Here is a 23,665-nt window from a genome sequence, read left to right as displayed (position 1 = left end):
ACAAGTGTCCTGATGACTCTGGAGTAGCCCCTCAGTCTGTGAATCCTGCCATATCACCTCTGTGCTCTACCAAGACCAATAGCAAAAGTCTGAGGTGCTCAATCCATACCCTAAAGCTCTCCCTCCTTACCCTGCCCCTAAACCAGACTCAGGCCTCCATCAGAATTATACTAGGACCCAAGTCACTATGAGGGCCCAGAAAACACTACACCCCGCAAGCTTGTCCCTCACCATGGTTAGTGACGCGTGTGACAGTTGGGGCTAAAAGATGGAGTGTTCATTTATAAGTGTCCAGCCCTGTGCCTGGCACTGTGGAGTGTGGCCACAGACATGCCATAATTTGTGCCCCAGAGGAACATCTAATCAGATGGGGCAGAGAGGCCTCTTGGGCATGTGTAACACACACGCACACACAGACACAACTGGCTTCGATGGCTGCGGCTGAGGAGGGGTCTGGAATGTGGCCACGGGTGCATTTGAGCCTCCCCCTCTTTGAACCTCAGGTGAAGGAACATAAAACACCAGCGAATCTAGATCACGACTCAACCAACAGATCTGGGGAGGTGAGCCCAGATTCCACAGGGGGCTAGGGTAGAGCTGGCTAGGCCATAGTGACCCCAAATTCCTCCTCCACCTCTTCCCAGGGAAATCCAGAGGCCAGGCCTAGAGGTCTGAACAGAGTCCCCCAGCTCTGGCTATTCCCACCCTTGGGTGGGGTTCCCACTTAAAGGCTCTGAGACTTACCCAGGACAGAGAACTGCGCAGGGGGAGACCCAGCTATCCCACCAGCCTCCTCAGTCCTTGCTTCGGTGTCCTGCTGGCTCAGAAGGCCCCTCCCTCCAGTCCAGAGAGCCCAGGTCAGGGAAGACAGCCACCTCTCCCCAATGGGCCAGCTCCAGAGAAATTAACCCTTCCCCTGCCCTCCCCAGCACTCCAGCCCTGCTCCTACTGGGGTGGCTCTGAAACCTCACCTGAGTTATTTGTCCTTCTAAGAGTCAGGTCCCCATCGGCCTCCTCCCAAGGGCACAAGAGACCCGGGTGAGACTCTGATCCCCGCAGGCCACTTGGCAAGCGCGGACCCGCACTTTCTTGGCTTGGCTCCTTACCTGTGTCAGGTGGCCCGGACCCTGCCCGCCACCGGATCCCCAACGACAGTGACCTTCCCCTACACCCTCCCCGCAGCGCCTACCTGAAGCAGCAGCTGCCTCCTGTGCGCGCGGCCCGGGTCCCCGGGCTCCCAGCACTGAGCGGGCTCTGCGGCCGGGGGACTCCCGGGGGGCTGAGGGCCGCAGGGGGGCCCGGGCTCCAGAGCCTCACAGCACACCAGGCTCACGGTGCAGCCCATCCGGCTGGGCGACCGGCGGGCCCGGGACAAGGGCGCCCCGGGAGCCGACCCGCCCCCAGCCCTGGCGACGGCTCGGCCCAGGGCGCCTGCGACGTCGGGAGCAGAGCGGTGACGCCCCCTGCCCAGCCCCGCGGGAGTCCGCGCCTTCTCCGCTGCACCGCCTGGAGGCTGGGGACCGCGGGGCCCGGAGAGGGGCGGTGACACCGCGCCCGGACGCAGCCAGTGACTGAGGGAGAGATCCGAGGGCGCAGGGGGCGCAGGGGACTCGAGGAGGGGCGGCGACAGGGTCCTGGACACGGAGGCGGGGGCGGGCTAAGTTGGGAGAGTGAGAAAGAGACCCCCGTGCGTCGAGAGAGGCAGGGAGCAGACACCGGGAGTGAAGGAAGGAGAGACAGAGTCAGGGACGTTGGCGACAGAGATGGGACCCAGAGCCTCTGCATGGATGAGACAGGCAGTGGGGCGGAAGGCAGACTGGACATCTCTGTGTGCTGTGTTTACATGCGGTTCCTGGGGCTCGGGAAAACAGATCTCGCAGGTCCCTGCTCCTCTGTTCTCTACCCCCAGTACTAGCCCCGGGTGTCCCAGACTAGAAAGACCCCAAGAAGCAGAGCAAGCCAGGGTGGGAGGACCACAGCCCTCTAGGCAGCCCACCTGGCCCTTTGCAGGACCACGTAGATTTTACTTCCATTCTTAAGGAGTGGGTACAAGGACTGGGAGGAGGGCACTTATGACAAGCACTCATGGGGAGCCCTCAGCAGGCTGAGGTGGAGAGGAGGAAGGGACTGGGGGGCCCTTGTCCTCCCACTGCCCTCAACTAGAGCCCGGCTCCAAGAAGTGACAGAGCAGAGACCCTTAGAGGGAACCCGCGACCAATGCCTCAGCCTCTTTGTGCCATCTGGTGGTGGAAAGGGAGAAAGACAGGAGCAAGAAGAAGGGACTGGGAAGTTGAACAGCAGGGATGACAAACTCCAGGGGTGAGTTCAAGTTTAGCCAACAAGTAGCCCTTCCCCAAGGTGTGCCTGAGGGGAGCCATTATGCTCCAGTGCCCTTGAGCCTGCCTCTACCACTTCTCCCTGGCAAGGGCTGGCCCCTCCCCTTCCAGGGTGTTGGCCTGAGCCTGAGTCACTTCCCAGGGCCCATGGCTAGGAAGTCACCAGCGACAGGCCCAGGCTGCAGAGTCCAGCTGTCCATGCACCACCAGCCAGGTCTTCCCAGGTGAGCAGTAGGGAGGGTCCTGGGACATAGGAGCAGCTGGGTAAAGGGGGTGACTCTAGGGGTCGGCAACAGAGAGACCCTGGAGAGAGGGGAGGATTTAATAGAGGATCTGGGCTGGAAAGGGCTGCCCAGACCCTCAGTTCAAACACTTGGTGGACAATAGGAAAATTAAGGACCAAGAAAGGTGAGTGGCTTTGCCCAAGGACACACAGTAAGCAAGTAGCCGGGCCAGGATGGAGACTCAGGTCTGTAGACTCCCAGTGCTGTTCTCCCTGCACCCCATCCCCCTTCCTACCTCCCCATTCACCTTCAGTTTCTTCTCCACTCTCCTCCACTGTGACCTACTGCTTCGTCACTCCCACCCCACCCCAAACTCCAGCAACCCTGGCTGAGAGGTAGGACCCCCGGGTTTTCTGCTCCTACCAGGTCTTTGATGCTGGGATCTCGGATTGAGCCCATCAGCCCTCGGGGGCCATAATGTCTATCTTGGAGTCCCAGAATCCCTTGGGAGAACAGGCCGAGAGGCCCCTGCAAGAAGGCAGCGGGACTAACACCAGGTGCCCTGCTCCTCAGCATCAGCCCCTCCCAGCTGTGGGGACTCACTCTACCTCTGCCTCCCTCTCCTCTGGGAACACACATTTTCCACTCAGCTGGGGCCCAGGAAAGGATGAGTGTGGGTTTCAAGGATGACGACGCTCTGCCTAGACTGAGGGCTGTCCGTGGGGGAAGGAGGTGACGTTCCCCCAGCACAGTGTCCACATGGTATACTCTGCTCACTCAGAGGCTCCTTACATCGTCAGGCTGAGAACACGGGCCCTCTGGGCATACAGTTCTAAGTTCAAGTTCTGACTTCATCATTTAAACCTTCGTGATATTGGAGACTCATCCTCTCTGTGTCCCAGTCCACCAGGTACAAAATGGAGCTAATAACTTCCTGGGGTTATTGTAGGGATTAAACGTGACAAGGGTGTCAAGCAATGAGCGCAGTGACTGCCCAGTAAGTGGAGCCATGGCACCATCTTTACACGCTGACCTTCAAGGAAGCTGGGTTAGCCCCCCACTAGCTGACTTGCTGTGTGACCCTAGGTAAGTCCTGCTCCATTTCCAGGCTCTGATTCCTCGTTTGTAAAAGGAGAGCTGGGCGGCTGAGCCCAGAAGGTTCTTCCTGAGCTGACCTTGTAAGTCACAGGGAATTGCATCATTTCCAAGTACCCATGGCAGATGACGGGGCCATCCTCAAGGTCACCAGGGACCTGAAAGGTGAGTGTGCCCTGAGAGAGTTTCTGAGGCTGAGTTGCAGGGACAATGAGGGCTCTCGGAAGCGTCTCCCCCGCTCAGAGGCCTCGGTCGCTGATGTCTTCATGTCTGTGTCTGTCATTCTCCCCACAGCTGCTGTCTCTGCCATCCTCCAGGGCTATGGGGATGGGCAGGGGCCAGTGACAGATGCCAGTGCTGAGCTGCACAGATTCTGCGGCTGCCTGGAGCTGCTGTTGCAGGTGGGACCCTGCCCTCCCCCAGCCCTCTCCCCAGCCCCAGGCCTGGAGCAAGGGTCCACAGATACCAGGGAAGAGCTGCTGCCTCCCTATTTTACTTTGCACTGTCCCATCTCCCTCAGTCAGGAAGTTCTCCCTGACTCTAGCCTCATTCCTGGAGCTATCGTTGCTGCCTGAGAAGGGAGGTAGAGCAAAGCTGGGTAGGATGGGACCAGGAGTCAGACATGCTGGTCTCAAGACTAAAGCTTCAGATGCACAGATGTCCTAGGACTGGCCCTTCACGATGCTGGTTAGAGCCCAAATCATAACTGTCACTGAATTTTTTTAAGCACTTACTATGTGCTTAAAAGTCCTTTATTTGACTGACTTTATTTAATCCTCATTTGAACCTTCTGAGGTGATCAATGGCCTCCCTCATGCACATAAAAGCATCCTTCCTACTTCTCTGACTTCGTCTTTTGCCTGTTTGCTACACATCTGCACCTCTGTCAGGAAGCATTTCTCTACATTCTTTTCCCTTCTCTTGGGCTCAGTTTGACCAGAAAGAGCAAAAGAGCTTCCTGGGCCCTCCGAAGGATTACTGGGACTTCCTCTGCACTGCCCTGCGGCGGCAGCGAGGGGACACTGAGCAGACTCGCTTCATCTACTCACAGGAGAAGGTATCCAGGGCCAGGCAGGCGGGAAGGCTGACCTCAGAAGCATGATGGAGCTTTGGCACCAGGCTCTTGACAAGAATGGCGGGGGCAAAGGGCACGCAGCCCCATCTGCTGACCACAACCCCCTGTCTTGTTAGCCCTGCCCCCAGCACCCTGCAGCCCCCGTCTCCTTCCACAGCCTCCAAGTCCCACTACGCCCTTCCTTGTCAGCCAGTTGTTCCTGTCTTCACTCGCTGTGGCCTAATACTGCCCCCTCTCTGGCCCTCTGTGCCCTCCACAGCTGAAGACCCCTCTGGGCAGAGGCCGCGCCTTCATCCGCTTCTGTCTAGCCCATGGACAGCTGGCCGAGTCCCTGCAGCTCTGCCTCCTGAGCCCAGAGCTCATCAGGTGCGGCCACTGGGACATCCCCCCAGGGACACCATCTGAGCCCACTCCCTCCTTCATGAGAGAGCCCTCCCTAGCCCCAAGATGAAAGGCTTAACATCAGAGATAACGAAACAAGAGTCAGAAAGGAAAGGCCAGGAAGAATGGAGTAGACGGGGTGGTCAGAACCCAAGAATGATGGTAGCATCATGATAGAGTGGCCTCCTGACCCAAAGGGCGATGCCCTGTCTGGAAAAGTCCCATGTGGTGTATAGCACAGGCTGATTCATGGAGTTTGGGGTGGCATAGCACCAGGTCACAGCCAAGGCTGGCGATCACTATTAACACAGGGAATGGTATGGCCCTCGGAGCCCTCTCTTGTGCCCTGAACTCCGGGAAGACATCCTGGACTCTCTCTACATGCTCAATGGGGTAGCCTTTGACCTGGACCTGCAGCGGCCGGACCTGGATGGTGCCTGGCCCATGTTCTCGGAGTGAGTGGGTGGAGCCTCTTCCCTGCCGGCTTTCATTGCCCCCTTGCATCCCGAGGAAGCTGGAAGTTGTCGGCCTCCAGCTCCATCCCTGACCTCTGATTCTCCACTGCCCTGGCCCTCTGTGTCCCCACTGTAATCTCATGCTGTCCCAGGGCCCTGCCTAGGGGATACACACTCCAGACCGGCTGGATGGTGGGTAGAGGCTGGGAGGAGGAGTGGACAGTGGTGCTGGTGGATGGATGGAGAGCATGATGAAGGAAAGTGGGAGGGAGTAGATGACAGGGCGGTTGGAAAGATGGGACCTCCTCCATCTGAGGACCAAGCCCACCTCTGGAGTGGGGCCCAGGGTCCTCGTCCTCTTTCACTTTCAGGTCCCGCTGCTCCAATTCCAGCTGGACCCAGAGAAGAAGACCCAGAAAGACCAAAGATTCCCCAAAGGTGGTGCTTCTGTTCTGCCTTCACTGATTGCCTCTTGCGCATCTGGCCGGGACCCCCAGACTGAGCGGTGGCTGGGCATCCCTCTGTGTACAGAGGGGGCCAACAGGAGAGAGAGAGGAGCCAGTGTGGGGGCCAGGGGACCCACTAGGAGCACAGTGGGGGAGAAGGCTGCTGTTCTTGGAGTGATGGGGATACTGCGGAGGGAAAGGGAGCACCAACGCCATCTGCAGGAGCTCCTGGGGACCAGGGAGGAGGAGGCGCAGGGAAGAAGCTTGCAGGAACAGATCAGGGAGACAACCTGTGTTGGCCATTCTCGTTGGTCTACTTCAAGGTCATATTCATCCAGTTGAGTTCAGGGAGTGACTAGGAAGCCGGACTGCCTGGCACAGAGCCAAGCCCCACCCCTTACTAACCACAGCCCTTGGGCAAGTTACCTGCCTGCCTTGTAGGGTCATAGCAAGGATGGATTGAGACACCCACGTGCAGCACAGAGCAAGGTCCTGGCTTGCCTCACCACGGGCAGCTTGTGGTCATTATCATCTTTGTTTCCATCTTTCCACAAGCATGTTTGGCATCCCCACCAACCTCCAGGCACCAGATTCAGATACCAGGAGGACTCTGTGTCTAACCTCAAAGGGTTCAAGGTCTTGTTCAGGGAGATGGATCCTAAAGAAGCACATGCAATACATGTTAAGCGTGTGGTCACCTTCTGCATCTGGGTTTCACATCTCTGGTGTCAGCCAACCGCAGATAGAAAATACTTAGGAAAAATGATCGCCTCTGTGCCTAATACTTACAGACTTTTTTTCCCCTTGTCCTGATTCCCTAAACCATATAGCACACCAGCTATTCACAAGCATTGACATCATTCGAAGATTTATAATTTAGAGATTATCTGAAGTATACGAGACGATTGCATGGCTTTTATGCAGTTGCTATGCCATTTTATATAAGGGATTGAGCACCCATGGATTTGGGTTCCCATGTGGGGTCCTGAAACAGATCCTCCTGGAAATCAAGGGACAACTATAACGACACAGATATGGACCAAGGAAGATGGGAGTACAGAGAGGGCTTCTTGAGAGATGTCACTCAGCTGGGTGTCAGTCAATTTGAGATTTTATCACAATTCTACAGACCAGCTATTATTATTCCCATTTTGAAATGTGAAAGCTGAAACACAGAGTGAAGTTCAGGAGGAAAGTTTAAAGGAGAGGGGTGGGAGGAACTTAGGGGGAACAAGATCACCGTTGAAGACCCAGGTGAGGGAGGGAGACGGACACAGGCTGGAGGTGGGGAGGAAGGGGCAGGGAGACACTCACTCTGCTGTGCTCCCTCCACATCAAAGCTGGGCTCTCAGATCACCTGGCGTGTTGCTGAAATTATTTCTGTTCTGATCAAATTCACTGTGGAAGGGCCTGGGAATCTGTATTTAGCAAGCCCTTTGGATTGGGACTGCAACCTCTTCAGTGCACCAGGTGAGTGATTTGATGATGAGATGACGGCTTTGGGGGGCTTCTTTGCAGATCTTAGCAGCATTTGGAGGCCCCAAAGGAGTCCAGCTGGAGGAGCCACTCACCACTCAAGCCAGCTGTCTACAAGATGCCCCCAGAGGAGGCCAACCGGCTGGACTTCCCAGGTCTCAGCAACACAGACATGTTCCCTCCTGTTTGGAAAAGCAGATAAAAGATTCCAGGAGCCTTGGTTTCCTCCAGGAGCAGGAGGAGCTTCAGCCAGACCTGGAGGAAGGAGCTCCAAGGTCCACCAAGAAATTCCTAGAGAAGCCAAGAGCCAGCATGATGCCAAAGAAGGTGGGGGCCAAGGAGGCTCAGAAGGAGGTGACAGGGATGGCAGCTGAAGGCACAGGGATTCTGCCAGGTGCAGAGGTTCAGAGAACAAAAGGGGTCCATGGAGAAGAAACAGAGTGGGGTCCCACTCAGAGGTTGCTGGTCTTCGGCCCCAGAGTGAAGACGGAGGGAGCAATAGCAGGCAGCAGGCTGGGGTGGGAGGAGCCTAACATTCTGGGGGAGTTCTGGGTCCCCCAGGACCCAGGAACAAAGGAAGACCCCACCACAGAAGAGCCACAAGAACAAAAAGGAGTGACTGGTATGACCAGTGGGGAGGACCAAGCAGAGGAGCCCTTGCAGGACATAGTCAAGGTGAGAACTGTTGGCCTCCAGCCCTTTCTATTTTATCGAGTCAGGTTCTTACTAGGTTGCTTAGGGACTTGCTAAGTTGCTGACGCTGGTTTTGAACTTGCAATGCTCCTGCCTCAGCCTCTGGAGCCACTGGGATTACAAGCATGTGCCACTGCGCCTGGCTGTCCTTCCCTCTAACCTGACCCACAGATGGGGTCCCCAGTGGTAACTCAGGAGCACTCCAGCCCACAAATTATTTTCTTTCTTTTTTTTTTTTTTTTTGCGGGGATCGGGTATCAGGGATTGAACTCAGGGACACACAACCCCTGAGCCACATCCCAGCCTTATTTTGTATTTTATGTAGAGACAGGGTCTCACTGTTTTCCTGAACACCTTGTCATTGCTAAGGCTGGCTTTGAACTCAAAGTCCTCCTGCCTCAGCTTCCAAAGCTGCTGGGATTACAGGCATGCGCCACCATGCCCGGCCCACAGATCAATTTTCGTTGGCCTGCCCAGGATTATTATTTGGGGATGCCTCTTGGAAGCTCCCACCTGTCCCTACTGCCCCACACTGCCCCCACTGTCTCCCTCCATACTCTGCCTAGCCCTGTCAGCATTTGCGTTCAAGACCCCCTCCGACAGTTCTCAGGGGCAGTCACTTGTTCTCAGGTTCTGTCTCCCTCCCTCACCATGGCAGGTACCTCCCTACTGCTGCAGACCCCACTCCATACATGTTTGTCCCGGCGGTCACCTAAGATTGCCACAGCGCCCTCCCTCAGCCTCCTCCCTAGCTGGAGCCTTCTAGGTCCTTGAGCTCCATCCTCCAGTGAAGGAGGAAACCGTGGTCCCAGTTTCACCCAACTGACTGCGCGGTCCCCAGTCCTGCCCTCCCCTCAACAGCATGGCCTGGGGCCTCACGGGGAAGTTCATCAGGCCGGCTCCAGGGCTGGGGTCTCTGCCCACCTCCTTCAGCTTCCCCCTCCCCCCTTCCATCCCCCAGAACCTCAGACTTGGGCTCCAGAAGGCTGAAGAGCAGACCCAGCGCCAGGAGCAGCTACTGAAGGCACAGGAGGGGGAGCTGCAGGCCCTTCAGGAGCAGCTCAGCAGGTAACCCGGGCAACCGCGGGAGGAGGGGCTCCATGTTCTCCATCAGCACCTCCACGCACCAGCCCTGGGCGGGTACACTTTGGGAAGCTTGTCCAGTGCGTTGCTCCTCATCACCAGGCCTTCCCACCCTCCCTCACCAACCTCTCAGTAGCCCAGGAGGGTCCTTCCATCCTGCCCTCCATCCCTCCCACCTCACTCCTGCCTCCTGCTGCTGCGTCTCCTGGGCCCCTGCCTCTGTCTCTCCCCCTCTGTCTTTTCAATCTCCTCTGCACCCCACCCAATCACCCCCGCCATGATCTCTTTCTGTGTCCCTCTTCTACTCCATTTGTCTCTCCTCCTCTTGTTTCCTGTTACATGATCTTTTACCCTCCTGATAATCGTAACCATAGCTCTCGTTTTCCAAGCATTTCTTACATCCCAGGCTCGGTTGTAGGCACTTCCTCATAGCAACTTTCTGAAAATAAGTTCTATAAGAAGTCCTGTTTTGTAAATGATTAAACTGAGGCTCCAAGGTGCGATATAACTCACCCAGCATCAACTAGTTAGCAGAGGAGCTGAGATCGAAACCCTGCATGGGGTTCCCCAACGATGGGCTTAAACACTGCTTCCCAGCCGAGTTCTTGAGTGCATCCATCTCTAGGTATCCACAGGAGATTCGTTCCAGACTCCCCATGGATATCAAAATCCATGAATGTTCAAATCCCCTAGAGAGTAGAGGGGTTTTCCCTTTCTCTTTTTCTTTTTGCAGTACTGGGAATCACGTGTAGCGCTTCACACACGCTAGGCAGGTGCTCTACCACTGAGCTGTGTCGCCAGCTCTTCAAGTCCCTTATATAAAATGGCAAAATGGTTGGCATAGAGCCTATGCACATCTTCCTACGTACTTAAACCATCTCTACGTTACTTATAATACCTAATACAATGTAACTATTAGGCAAGTAGCAGTTAAACCATACTACATCATTTAAGAAATAATGACAAGAAAAAGTCTGTATGTGTCCAGTGTTGACTCTTTTTTTTTTTTCCAAAATATCTTTGTTCCCTGGTTGGTTGACTCCACAGATATGGAGGGCAGGTTCCTTCAGCCTCTCCATGTCTGCCCGGTTATCTGGCAGCTCCATCTTCCCATCATCACCTTGAACTCAAGTCTGTTGCAACCCTTCCCCCTCAGGCTCCCCATGTCTCAGTTTCTCTTTCATGATTGTTTCAGTCAGATTTTTTGCCAATGCAACTAAAAACAATTGTCGGTGAGGAAGCGTTTATGGGGGCTCACAGTTTCAGAGGTCTCAATCCATAGACAGCAGGCTCCATTCTCGGGGTTTGAGGTGAGACAGGATATCATGGCAAGAGTGGCAGAGGGAAGCGGCTCACATGATGATCAGGAAACAGAGAGAGACTCCACTCGCCAGATACAAATAGATACCCCAAAGCCACGTCCCCAATTCCCACCTCCTCCAACCACATCCCACCTGCCTCCAGTTACCACTCAGTTAATCCCATCAGGGATTAATTCACTGATTGAGTTAAGGCTCTAATAACGTTCTTGCATTGTTTCACTTGTAAGCTTTTGGGGGACACCTCACCTACAAATCATAACAATAATTGTGTGTATGCATGTGTGCGCTTGCACTGTGTTGCTGGGGATTGAACCCAGGGTCTCACAGATGCTAGGCAATTTCTCTACCACGGAGCTACATTCTCAGCCCCTTTGAAGTTTGGTTTTGAGACAGAGTTTTGCTAAATTGCTGAGCCTGGCCTTAAACTTGGGATCCTCCTGCCTCAGCCTCCTAAGTAGCTAGGATTACAGACGTGTGCAACCACAGCCAGCTCGTACTTTATGTTTTAAAAATATGTCCACCTTGCAAAGACCCTCCTGGATGTGACTCAAGACTCTTTGTGTCTCTCTCCCTGGTCTCCATTGGTCTCAGCCCGCCTGCCTGCCTCTGTCTCTCTTCCATGTGGCTCACACCTGCCCTGGGCCAGGGCACCAGTCCAACCTCCTGTAGAGTCCCAGTCACTGTGATTCAGACTGAATCACTGGGAAATCTATAGACTGTCTGCTTAACAGCAAGAGACAGGCCCAGGAGCCCAGAAACCTCCCCCCAGGGCTCCTCCCACCACATACTCAGCTGAGCCCGCCGCCTTTGTCAGCAAATATTCCAATGATTCAAGCCCTAAATGAATGTAGGAGCTGTGGCCACCCAAGAATCCTTTGTAGGATTGAGAAAGGCTGGAAGAAGCAGCTGGGTGGCTCCAGGGAGCTCAGGCTGCTCCCCGTGACTAGGGGCCCTGACATAGACCACCGTGGGCTTGGTGCCTGCAATCAGTCATTCCACAAACACTCGAGACCCACTCGAGCCAGGCCTGTTGTGGTACAGGAATCACTTCCGTGGGCAGAACACAAATGGCGGCCTTCCTGGAGCTTCCACCTAGTGAGAGAGGCAGGCAGTGAACCTGATAAGAAAGCACAACGCAGGGAACACGACTGATGTGAATTCTCAGGAGGAAAATAAGGCAGGGAAAGGGAATCCGGTGTGTCAGTGGTGAAGCTTTAAATAACATGGTGTGGACAGGGAGGGCCTCTCTGAAAGGTGGTGTTTGCATAAAGACCTGAAAAAAGGAAAAAGTGACACATTCAGGTATAGGGTAGGAGGTCACCAGGGCATCCTCTGCTGTATCCAGGCAGAGGATATTCAAGAGCGAAAGCCCTGAGGTGGGAGAGTGCACAGCGGGTGCTGGGAGCATCACAGAGGCTGTTCTGGCCCCAGTGGGGCGAAGAGGGGAGGGGATGAAGGACAAGGTCCAGTGGGTAAGTTGTGGGAAGCCTGGTAGGTCATCAAAATGACCTTGGCTTTGACTCAGAGTAAGTCGGAAGCCATTGAGAGTTCTGAGTAAAAGAGTGACGTGATCTAACTTTTTTCTTTTTCATGTCAAAATGTGTTCATATGCTTTTTAAAATGTTTAGCAATTCGATGGTTTTTAGTATATTCACAGAATTGTGCAACCATCAACACGATTTTAGAATATTTTTATCACCCCTAAAAGAAACCCTGTGCCCAACAGAAATCACTTCCCAAACTACTTTCTTTTTTAAAATATTTTCTTTAGTTGTAGATAGACACAATATCTTTATTTGTTTATTTTTATGTGGTGCTGAGGATGGAACCCAGTGCCTCATGCATGCAAGGCATGTGCTCTACCACTGAGCTACAACCCCAGCCCTACAAACTACTTTCTTCCTCTATAGATTTGCCTATTCCAGACTGCTGTATGTTCTATTTTATTTATTATTATTATTTTGCACTGGGCATTGAACCCATAGGTGCTTAACCACTGAGCAACATCACCAGCCCTTTTTTTATTTATTTATTTTTATTTAGAGACAGGATCTCACTGAGTTGCTTAAGGCCTTGCTACGTTGCTGAGGCTGGCTTTGAACTCACGATCCTCCTGCATCAGTCTCCCAAGCCACGGGGATTACAGGTGTGTGCCCCAAGCTGGCTGCCATATGTTTTAAAAGGCCCCATGGAGCTGGACTGTGGGTGAGCAGGGCTGGGCACAGACAGACCTCCAGGAGGCTTCTGTCCCCCACAAGGGAGAACGGAGGTGCCCAGCCGGGGCTGGGGCGGCAGGGGGAGATGCAACTGCTGCATTCTGGATACGTTTTGAAGCAGGACTTCCTGAGGGACTGGCTGGGTGGGGGGGTGCTGAGAGAAAGATGGACGTCAAGAATGACTGAGTTTTTTGACCCGAGGGACTGGAAAGCTAAAGTCGTCATTAACCCAAGTGGGGAAGGCTGTGGCAGGGCAGGTGGTGGGAAACGCTTGGGAACTTCCCTTTAAACAGGTAAAGTTGGGGACACCTGTCAGACCGCCACATGTAGCCATTGGGCAAGAAGTTGGGTGTGGAGTTCCAGAGAGAAGCGGGGCTAGAGATGTCAGAGCTGGGAAGAGCAGATGGTAATAGCAGCTCTAGAGCCTAGAAGAGGACCTGCCACCCGAGCCCCAAAGTCCAGAAAACCAAGGACAGAGCTCACTGCCCGGCACAGCCATGGTGGACATCAAGCTGGGGATGGGGTCTCACCAGCAGCCAGTGGAAATGCCACAGGGCCCATTTAGTCCATCAACTGTATTTATTGTGCCTCTCTGGCCTTGAGCAGGTGACAGCCAATGTCTTTTAGAAAGACCTGGAGAGACTGGCAGGAAACTAACAGAAATATAGCATCAGGCAATAACAGATTATGGGGAGAAAAATAAAGTCAGGGAGGAAGGTAATGGAAGACAGGGCTGTCACTCAGATTTGGGGTTCAGGAAGCCATCTCCAAAAAGGTGACATCTGAGCCATGAGAGACTGTAGTGCACCCACACCCACACCCAGGGTGCTGTGGGCGGGGGAGAAGAGATCCAAAGGTCCAGAAGATGTGGCCAGAGCAGAGAGAAGGGCAGGTGGTGGCCAAGAGCCTGGAAGAGCCAGGTGACACTCTGGGATTATGAGACCCTGGAATTATTCCCCGAGGATTTAGAGTAGGTGCAATTAAAAGGATAGACTGGGGGGGGGGGGTGCTGAGCCCAGGCTAGACACACAGGCAGCCACTGCAGACCCCCCCAGGCAGCCCCAGGACCCACCAGCAGCTGGGAAAGTGCACTTGGATCTGATATGAGGTTCCCACACTTTGTGGCTTTGAGGCTGTGGCCCTGGGACAGTGGCCTCCCCTCTGGAGGTTGCAAGCCCCTGATTGGCAGAAGGAGGCAGTGGGGTCTCTAACATTCCTCCTTCCAGCTCAGGGCTCTAGGGGGCCATCTTTCCAAGCAGTGTGGTTCCCACTGCCCTCTGTGTAAAACCTCCAGGCCACAGAGATTAGGACAGGCACACACCAGGAGAGGGGGGATCAGGGGGGCATCTCCCTCCACCCTCAGGTGGCAGCTCTGAGCTCCCTTGAGGCCTGTCAGGGGTATAAGGAGCCACCCCTCCCTCACCTGCTGTCCACTGCACTGGTGTCAGGCCCTAGTGATGAGGGCCCCGTGTGGACGAGAGTGTGGGAGGCAAAAAGAGTTTAGAGCCAGACAGGGCTGTGTGCAGATTCCTACTCCCTCTGCTTATCAAGCTGTGTGACCCTGGGCAAGTGTCACTCCCTTTCTGAGGTTCTAATTTCCTGACGTAAACTCGAGATCATACTACCTTTCTCATCACATGATGAAAATTAAATGAAACAATGCTATGCAAGAGGGTGCCTGGCCTATAGTAGGTGCTCACGAAACTTTCATTCCTTCCATGTCACCTCCTGCACTAGGAGTATTGGTCACCCCCTGTTTAAAATACCTGGGTGGCTTCCCACTGATGAGCTTCAGGTCCACAGCTCCCGGGGCCCCTGAAGGACAGGCCCTGCCAACCTCTCCACCCGCACAGCCCTCCTTGGCTTCTGACAACACCGGCCTTCTTTCAGTTCCTCAAACAAGCTGAGCTCTTCCAGCTTGCAGACCTTTGCACAAGCCTGTCCCTGGCTCCTAAAGGCCGAGTTCTCATCTGTTAGGTCCACTTCGATGTCTGTGTCTGAGACGCCTTCCCCGGGCACCCTGTCTGGTCTCTGCCTCGGTGCCTCTTTGATCTCCGTCATACACTGATTGATGGGTTTAACAATTTAATTGATTTATTGGTCCACCACTTGATTAACTGCTGCCTCTAACATGCCACGAGTTCCACGGGACCCTGGGCACTGCTCTACTCCTGGCACCTAAAATAATCATTGGCACACACTAGGTGCCGCATAAGTTTTCTCTCCCACCCCAAAGATACGCACCACCATGGGCACATAAGGACCTGGGATCACTTAGGCTGTAAACTGGCTCAGGAAAATTCAAGTCAGCAGCTAAGAAACGAGGAAGCTGAAGCCTAGAATGTTGTTAAAAGTCCCAAGGTGACCTTCAGCAGGCCTGAGCAGCAGAACCCACTTCAGTCTGCAGTGACTGGCCTTTGTGGAATCTCAGTGGCTACCTAGTGTCAGTTTGATTTCACGGCCCACCCACGCAGCACCCTAAATGGCCATGTTTCAAAAATTAATAGCTCCGCTTTTGGTCAAACCTCTTCCCCTCCAACATGCCGAAGCCCAGGGGAACATACACACATGTGCCCACCCAGAGACATCCAGAGAGCGTGAGACCCTCCCCAGCATCCACCCACCATCAGGACACCCTCCTGACCGAGCCAGGGAGAAAGGGATGGGACTTTTTTATGTCCAATTCAGTAGACTTCTTGGAATGTTCTAGAAAACCACTAAAGACAAAAGGAAAAGACAAGAATAGAGCTGAGACAGTTCCAAGCCCGAAATTGAAAAAGAAATTTAGGAAAGCCATATTTTTACTATTATTTTTTAAATTGGGAAAAAAAAAGTGACATAACTTAAAACAAAAAAATCACCCCAAATCCTACATTGGTCCCCCCCTCCAGACATGATTGTTTCCAGTTGGGCACAGTCCATCCAGCCTGGGTTCCCAGGCACACACCTTGCCTCAGAGGGTTGCCATGCTGTGAACACACCTTTCAGGAAAATTTCACTTCAAAATGGAAATATTTTAAAGGAAAAGGAATAAGGGGGGGAGGGAATGGAAATGTTGGCAAGTGGCCCCTGAAGGAACGCAGCTAGCCCGTCTTTTCATTTCTCTAAATGATCGCTGAAGAGTCGCCTACAGGTGTCAGACCACACATGGGCTCAGTTCAGGGTTGGTGAGTACGTGTGGGTGTGTTGTGCACCGTGCACACCCACACCCATGGACTTCAGTTACCACCAGCTCCCTCCCCGCAGGGGGCTCCCTGGCAGCCAGAGGCCCAGCCGGCTCAGTGGCAGAGGCTGAGCCTTCTCCCTCAGGACTGACTGACTCAGGTCTTCCTTCTGTGCACAGATGTCAGGAGGAGAGAGCCCGGCTGCAGGCACAGCTGGAGCAGCAGCACCAGGAGGCTGAGAGGAGGGACGCCCTGTACAAGGAGGAGCTCGGAGGGCAGCGGGACCTGGTCCAGGCCATGAAGATGAGGGTGCTGGAACTGACTCAGTAAGGACGGGCAGGAGGGGCTGGGTGCCGAAGGAGGAAAGGTAAGGGGTGTGGAGACGGGACAGGAAAACTATTCCAACCACAGCTCTCAAGCAGGATTCTAGAGATCCCACGATGCTATCTTTATATCCCTTGATGTTCCTTTACAGATGAGGAAACTAAAGGTCAGAGGGGCTGACTTGGTCACCAAGGACAGCATATAAGCTTTACAGAGTCCCCTGAAAATAAGGCCTCCCCTGCCTCCACATACACACACCTACTGCAATTAGGAGAAGAGAGAGGAACTCATGGGTTGAGAAGGAATTAGGGAGGGAGGAAAAGAAACACTGGGATTAACCAAATAGTCACATGTCCCACACCTGCCCGCCCACTGGTCTTCCTCAGACCCCTGGGCCCGTGGGCCTGACTCCAGTCAGCCGTTCTAGGTTCCAGAGTCCAGGGTCACCAGGGTCCATTCAGACCACTGTGCTCTCAGAGAGTGGGGGGTGGGGCTGTGAAGCACAGCTTCTGTCTTTTAGTCTAATAAGGAGATAATTCACACATATGTTATCCCTTGGTGTAGTCTAGGGGACAGGAGACTCAGGTTGGGCTCAGGTTCCATTAAAATTAGAAGGTTGTTGGGAGGTCACCCAGAATGGAATTCTCCAAATATTAAAGCTGAGAAAGACAGATCAACTTGGAAGGCACAGACAAATAATTTAAGGAATGAGTTCCTCCAAGGTGTCCATTGGGCAAGAGGAAGGGAGATATAAAAGGTTAACCTCTTACCTCACCAAAGAGCTTAAGGTAGGGCTGGGGTTGTGGCTCAGAGGTAGAGCGCTCACCTAGCACGTGCGAGGCCCTGGGTTCGATCCTCAGCACCACATATAAATAAATAAAATAAAGGTATTGTGTTCAACTACAACTAAAAAATAAATATTAAAAAAGAGTTTAAGGTAGCTAACAAGAAAAAAAAACACGTACATGTGATTGCTAAGAAAAAAGTAGAAGATTAAATGGAAGATGAAACAGAAGGAAAAAACACTCTGCAGAGCTAGGATGTATATTAAGATTAGGGTTAGAATTCATCTCTAAGCATCTTTGTAGCAGGATCAAAAAGGAAAAGACAAGGAGAGAATTGCCTAACGCTCACTATCCATTCAAAGGAAATATACTAGATATATATACTGATATATTACATGGACTAGTTTTTTCTGATATTAAAGACATTAATCAGATGTATTCAGGGAACTCCAATCTATATAATAATACAAGCTTCTGGCAGAAGCTTTATAGAAGATAGGACTGTATTCTCCATCCCGAGAGCTCACCGTAATGAGTGTAAGAGAATAAACCTTACAATAGAGAAAAGGAGCTGGACTGACCAAAGGTGAGAGATTCTAGCTCATTTCCAAAAGCTGGGAAATGGATGGCTAAGTGGATGCTGTATGAAGCCCCAGGTAGCCCTCGAAGACCTGGAGATCCCAGGACCCCGTGGTGAAGGAAGAGGAGGGGATAAAGTCATTAGTGAGAGGAGTGTATGTCCCCCTCCTCTGCCTGCCTCTCCACCCACAGAATACCCAGCAGCAGACACCTTTTCTCCAAAGCAAATAATCGACAGGTCCTCTCTCAAGAAATTTAGGTGTCCCAAGTAGAAGACGAGATTGTAGTGGCATTTGGGAGTCTAGTACACTAGGTAACTCCCTGCCAAGTGCCCTTGAAAGGGAAGCCACCTGTCAATCAGCCCTGTCCAATACCTGGAGCACCAACCCGCTTCTGTTGCCTCTTTCTCAAACATAAAATGACAACCAAGGCTTTGAGGAGAGTCTAGAACACAAAAGGGAGAGAGGAAAATAAACAAACCAAGGACAAAGTATCTCCCCTGAAACAAGGTGCTGTGAAAGAGACATGTTCTCGGAAATTAAAAATATGGTTGCTAAATACATCTTAATATTCACTAAAAGAATCGAAAGAGAAAGATGAGGCAGTCTCTCAGAAAGAATGGAAAGCACAGAAAGTTGGAATTCATGGGAGAATTAGAGACATAAAGAATCAGTCTAACAGTTCCAATATCCTCACCAACTAACAGAAGTTCCTAAAAAGGAGAGTAAAAACAATGGTCAGTGTCAAATAAAATTTGACAAAGGTAAAAATGTGAATTTCCAGGCTCTCACAGACACAGATCTTCAGATGTAAAGATTTCCCTGAAAGATCAGCACAAGAAATGAAAAACAAAACATAAAACAAACTAAACCTACACTTAGATATAATCGTGAGAAATTTCAGTCAAACAAAGATAAAGAAAATATTTCCAAACTGTTTAGAGGAAACCACAAGTCACATATAAAAGAAGTAGAACCCAATGCAGGCCAAGAGTCCATGACATAATACTTCAAGTTCTAAGAAAAGCTGACTTTTGCCCTAGAATTCCAGGCTCAGCCAAACCTTGAATTAAGTGGGGAAGGAATTGGAGAAAGACATTTATCAGACAGAAAGGTCTTAGAAAATTCACCTCCCACACAGCCTTTCATAGGAAGTTAGTTGAGGATGTGTTCCAGGAAAACAAGGAAGTAAGCAAAGAAAGGAGAAGATGTGGAATTCAGGGAACAAAAGTTCTAGCCTAGGAGAAAAGGAAAGGAAATTCCCAAGAAGACAAGTGGGCAGCAAGTTCAGGGAGCTCTCTAGATTGTAAGAGGGGAATCTAGAAGAAGGTCTCTGGGGAAGAGAAGCAAAAGTGTATTTGCTATGGTAGAGAATTGTTGGGAGGGCATTATAGGTAAAGGGAATTCATGCAAAGAATAAAGAAAGGCAGTTAAAAACTCTGAGAAAAATAAGTCTTTCAAGAATGGAAATATTAGGGAGCTGGGTACAGTTGGCACATGCCTGTAATCCCAGCAGCTCAGGAGGCTGAGACAGTAGGATCTTGAGTTCAAAGCCAGCCTCAGCAATGGCGAGGTGTTAAGCAACTCAGTGAGACTCTGTCTCTAAATAAAACACAAAATAGGGCTGGGGATGTGGCTCAGTGGTTGAGTGCCCCTGAGTTCAATCCCTGAGACAGAAGGACCACATGTTCAAGGCCAGCCTGGACAACTTAGATTCTGTTTCAAAATAAAAATAGAAAGGGCTGGGATATATCTCAGTGGTAGGGTGCTTGCTTAGCATTCACAAGGCCCTGAATCCAATCCCCAGTGCTGAATGAATGAATGAGTTAATTAATGAATCATAGAACACAACTTATAAATGATAGAACACAACTTATAAATTATAGAATACAATTCTTTGGGACATAATATGTATATATATTATCTAATAATGTAAACGCAATTCTTTATCTTTTTTTCAACCTTAGAATCAAATTAAAGACAAAGCACAGGAGACAATTATAGAAACAAAACATGAATGTTATCACCTTAACAACATTAAGTATACAGGAGAATCCAATAAAGGTTCTGTGAAGACAAAATGTTTGATATTTGTGTTGACTCCGTGGTAGCCACAGATCACATGTTGAGATGGGGCACCTAAAATATTGATCCGGTGCAACACAGGAATGAAGGTTTTCATTTTATTTAATTTTAACTCAGTTAGACACATGTGGCAAGTGGCTACCATATTGTATGTTTCAGGAATAGAAGACAAGTTAGGAGGAGAAGGAAGGAGAAGAGATGAGGGAAGGGATAAGGGCAATATCATATTACCGAACGGGAGTCATAGATAGAATGAGAAAAAAATATGAGTACATTCTGGAAACTTCTAATGGTAACCAACAGAGGAACCAAAAATAGGGATATAACTCCATTGGAAGAAGGAAGAGAAACTGGCAAGGATGGTAATAAATAAGCTAAATGCTCTGCTGTCAAGGGAAGGGCCCCAGAACAACTATTCTCTACTGAAGGAGGGAGATATGGAAGTTAATACCAAAAAGAAAAAAAAAAAAAAACCTGCAAGAATGAGTTTCCACTGAAAACAGAAAGGAGGGGGAGGTGCCAGTGTCTTTTAATATGTGCCCTCTGTGCTATTTGAGTTTTAAAATGTGTATATGTATTATTTTGACAAAATTTTAAAACAACTGATATTTCTAAACATCCTTTAAAAAAAAAACAGTGAAGATAGTTTTGCAAGGGCAGACACAGATAAATATATGCCAGTTTGTTTCAAGTGCCAGATAAAAGGTGAAATGGGCCTTAAATGCTGTAGGCACCTGGAGCCAGGACCACAGGGGCTTCTGTGACCAAGGGGTGCACTGGGAGGAGGTGAAGGGGTTCTTGGTCTGGGTCACGTTCTGCTGGGAGCCGGGAGCTGGGTGTCACCATCCAGATTCTCCAAGAATGAACTAACCCAGCTCTGGTGTGTCTCACTCCTGTTCACTTCTCCCCATCACCGTTTGTCTCCGTGTGTGCCTGCATCTGTGTCCTCTGTCTTTCTCTCCCTCTACATTTGTGTCTCTCTCCTTCTCTGTGCATCCGTCCCCTCTCCAACTCTCCAACGTCCTTTCTCTCTCTGGATGTCTCCCATCATCCACTTCCCTCTTCATTTCTGTCCCCCTGCCCCTTGTCCCCATCTCACTTTGTCTTTCTGTGTACCTGGGTACACCTGCCTCTGTCACCCTCTCCATCCCCCTCTTCCTCCTTCTTTGCCTCCATGTTCCTCTTTCTGCCCCTCTCTGTCCCTCCATCCGGGTCATCTCCTCCTTCCTGTCTCTCTGTCTGCCTCTGCCTCCGCCCTGTCCCTGTCCATCAGTGAGAAGGACCGCCAGTGGCAGAGGCTGCAGCAGCTCTCCTCCGTGGTGCCCGCCGTCTGCGTTGGCTGCGGCAAGGTCTTCAGCAGGCTGTCCCGGCGGTATCCCTGCAGGTACCGGGAAGGACACAGACTCCTTCCTCTGGGACAGTCCACTTTCCACCAGCCCACAGTCCCCTCTGCACCCTAAGGAGAGAAGAAACAAAGGAATTGGGCATTTATAAAAGGCCACTTACACCTGGCCACTCGTTCACCCCACCTGGCCTTGGACACTAAGCTGTCATGATCTAGAACATGGGGAAGGGGCCAGAGAGGGAATGGGTCCTGGGTGAGAGGGTTGTATAATCTTCAAAGGACAGACCATGGCCTCCTCATCTGGGAAAAGGGTTCCTGCCCTGAGCGAGCTGCTCTCCTTACCTTCCTCTGCCATCACTGTGGCAGGACAAGCAGAGCAAGAGGGGGACATGAGCCATCAGGAGAATCTGCCACTTGGAGTTGAGGGTCCAGGGAGGTCAGGCATCAGAAATCCCTTTAGGAAAGGGGAGACTTCTGAGACAGCCCAAGGGCCATCCTGCTGGGAGATGGGAAGCCCTGGCACAAACCCCCGTGCTTCCTCGGCCAGCTGCAGCGTCCACCCCAGGTTGCCCTGTCTCTGCTCCCCAGGCTCTGCGGAGGCCTGGTATGTCATGCCTGCTCTGCGGATTACAAGAAGAAGGAGCGCTGCTGCCCACCGTGTGCCCAGGGAGGAGAAGCCCAGGTCACCTGAAAGAGCAACCCAGGATCAGCCACCCCACACCTACAACCCCACCCCAGTCCTCTCCCTTCCCTGCCTCTTCCAAGTCCTCTGGTCTGTCGGGCCTCATGTTCTAGAAGCTGGTGAGCAAAGCAACAGCACCCCAGTGTAGGGACAGCGGCTGCCGGGGTGACAGTCTGAAGACATTTCTAGCCCTGCATGTCCCACATGGATGAGCAGAGTAGCACATGCCCCTGGCTCTCAGGGCTTTGCCACTAATGTGAGAGAGGTGGCCTACAGCCTGTCTACAAAGTCCTTCAAGGCACAGAAAATCCATGGCCATACTTAAAAGCCCAGGCCCTGATGGTTCCCCAGAACCTCCCCGCTCACCCAGCTGCGCTGCCCACCCCATGCACAAGGAGTGAAGCTTGCACAGATACCACTTCTGCAGTAGCTTCTGGTCTAATCTGCTTCACGGATTTGTGTTTGATTCCTTTTGTTTTAACTTTAACAGATTTACTGAGGTGCTACTGACATATAATAAACGTGATGGAATTTTTGCATTTTGAAAAATCTGAGAAACTGTCACCACAGTCACTTCCATGTCCATCAGCCCCAAGGTTTGCTCACACCCTTTCATGATCACTGTCCCTCCAAGCCCAGAACACCACCAGCCCTGCTTCCTGTCACCCCAGACTAATATGTATTTTCTAGAATGCTATATAAATGAAACCATACACTATTTCCTCTCCCTTGTCTGCATTCCTTCATTCAGCATCATTATTTTGAGATTCATCCAGGTTCTTGCAAATATCAATAGTTCTTTTCTATTATATTCTATTCGGCCGAATGGACATGCCTCAATTTGTTTATGCGCTCACCTGTTGCTTCACGCTGGAGTGGTTTCCAACTTGAGACTATTACAAATAAGGTTCCTCTAAGCAGCTGTGCAGGCATGCAGCTCTCTGTCACTTGCTGTCAACAGTATGGAGACTTGATGGGCCCCTAGCTAATAGTGCCTGGAAGGAGGGACTGAGTCCAGGGGACTGTGCCATTCTCACCCAGCCAGACTTTGATGAAGGCAGTGGACAGGTTGACCTCTGGGTAAGATCATTTCCCCTGTACTATCCAAGAAGTCTTATGCAATGGGTATGTCATTCACTAATTGTGGTGTTTCTGAGAACACTGTTTCAGAAGCGTGGGCCCCACTTTATGACAAGGCAATCAGCTGCGCTTCCCTGGTTCTAGGGCACACTGAGTGCCCCAGACAGTCCATGCTGTCCCCATCTGCTCTGCCTTACATAGCCTCTGCAGTCATTGTGCAATTCTGTGGCTCTGACCAGAGCTCGTGGATGGCCTCTCGGGGTCACCAGAGTTGCATCCTGTTGCCTTCACATGGAGCAAGAGTTTTGCAACAGCAGTTTCTGCCCTGGAGAGCTGATGAGAACTTCTCTTTGACAAACGCTGTAACAAGGTGTCCGAGGGTAGTAGGAGCTCCAAGAGCAGTCAAGGTAACAGATTCACCCTAAAGCGGAGCAGTTCCTTTTGGAGAACTGACTGACCCACACAAATTTGGCAGAAAAAAAAATTTGTATTAGCAGGAATTCCAGCACACGGAATTCAGACCTTCCTGGTAAACTGATGAGGGTGAGGTCACCAGCAGAAGCCCATTTTCAAAGAAGAAGCAAGATGCTCTTGGAAGAGAACCCATCACAGGGGAATCTAGGGCCAGGATGGGGGGGAACTTAACCTCTTCCCCATTTGGAAAAAGGAAAAGGCAATGCTGAGTACCAGCCTCGAGCTCAACGTTGCCCCCTGCAGAATTCAGTGGAGAGCAAAAAAGCTCTAAATAAGAATCAGAAAATTTTGTTACACTCTGTGGACCTTGTAGCAGAGGGTTCCACAGTGGTCACTTTAGACTACC

General features: G+C 51.6%; 2 protein-coding genes and 1 long non-coding RNA gene across 18 annotated transcripts in view; 1 reads left to right on the top strand and 2 right to left on the bottom strand.

Annotated features, from left to right (window-relative positions):
* Positions 1-1,539, bottom strand: part of Tns1 (tensin 1) — a 208,404-nt gene extending 206,865 nt beyond the window's left edge. For 2 of the 3 annotated variants that reach the window (XM_071619620.1, XM_027941869.2), the window contains exon 1: positions 1,190-1,448. In XM_071619620.1, the coding sequence (XP_071475721.1) occupies positions 1,190-1,345 (156 nt within the window). In that variant the 5' untranslated portion in view covers positions 1,346-1,448. Of the gene's footprint in view, positions 1-1,189 lie in introns of all 3 variants that reach the window. The other variant, XM_071619622.1, reaches the window with a different exon arrangement.
* Rufy4 (RUN and FYVE domain containing 4) lies at positions 443-22,483 on the top strand. Of its 14 annotated transcripts, XM_071619628.1 has the most exons (16): positions 588-2,319; positions 2,479-2,560; positions 2,724-2,744; positions 2,987-3,117; positions 3,342-3,557; positions 3,669-3,820; positions 3,950-4,056; positions 4,587-4,712; positions 4,990-5,096; positions 5,423-5,566; positions 5,938-6,004; positions 7,531-8,163; positions 9,143-9,249; positions 16,146-16,292; positions 21,012-21,122; positions 21,672-22,483. In XM_071619628.1, the coding sequence occupies exons 6-16, from the start codon at positions 3,775-3,777 to the stop codon at positions 21,772-21,774; spliced, it is 1,698 nt and encodes a 565-aa protein (XP_071475729.1). In that variant the 5' UTR covers positions 588-2,319; positions 2,479-2,560; positions 2,724-2,744; positions 2,987-3,117; positions 3,342-3,557; positions 3,669-3,774; the 3' UTR covers positions 21,775-22,483. The 14 variants fall into 14 exon arrangements, 13 of the variants coding, with proteins under 13 accessions (XP_071475738.1, XP_071475739.1, XP_071475729.1 ...); XM_071619638.1 differs by lacking the exons at positions 21,012-21,122; positions 21,672-22,483 and adding an exon at positions 12,630-12,732 and having other exon boundaries at positions 584-2,319; positions 2,724-2,805; positions 16,146-16,287; XM_071619629.1 differs by lacking the exon at positions 2,724-2,744.
* On the bottom strand, positions 19,823-23,485 carry LOC114097959 (uncharacterized). The gene is made up of 3 exons (XR_003583640.3): positions 22,623-23,485; positions 21,426-21,537; positions 19,823-21,194 (listed from the first exon to the last, which is right to left on the bottom strand). It is a non-coding gene; the product is annotated as an uncharacterized lncRNA (long non-coding RNA).
* Positions 23,486-23,665: the final 180 nt, after the last annotated feature.

This window comes from Marmota flaviventris, chromosome 11 (genome assembly GCF_047511675.1).
Source record: "Marmota flaviventris isolate mMarFla1 chromosome 11, mMarFla1.hap1, whole genome shotgun sequence".
Lineage (NCBI taxonomy): Eukaryota > Metazoa > Chordata > Mammalia > Rodentia > Sciuridae > Marmota > Marmota flaviventris.
This window is presented reverse-complemented; position numbering and strand designations above follow the sequence as displayed.

Coding starts and splice junctions, on each gene's coding strand:
- Rufy4 (XM_071619637.1), top strand. CDS start 3,775: ATGGCAGATGACGGGGCCATCCTCAAGGTCACCAGGGACCTGAAAG. Junction 3,821..3,949: donor GGTCACCAGGGACCTGAAAG/GTGAGTGTGCCC, acceptor TTCTCCCCACAG/CTGCTGTCTCTGCCATCCTC. Junction 8,164..9,142: donor CCTTGCAGGACATAGTCAAG/GTGAGAACTGTT, acceptor TCCATCCCCCAG/AACCTCAGACTTGGGCTCCA.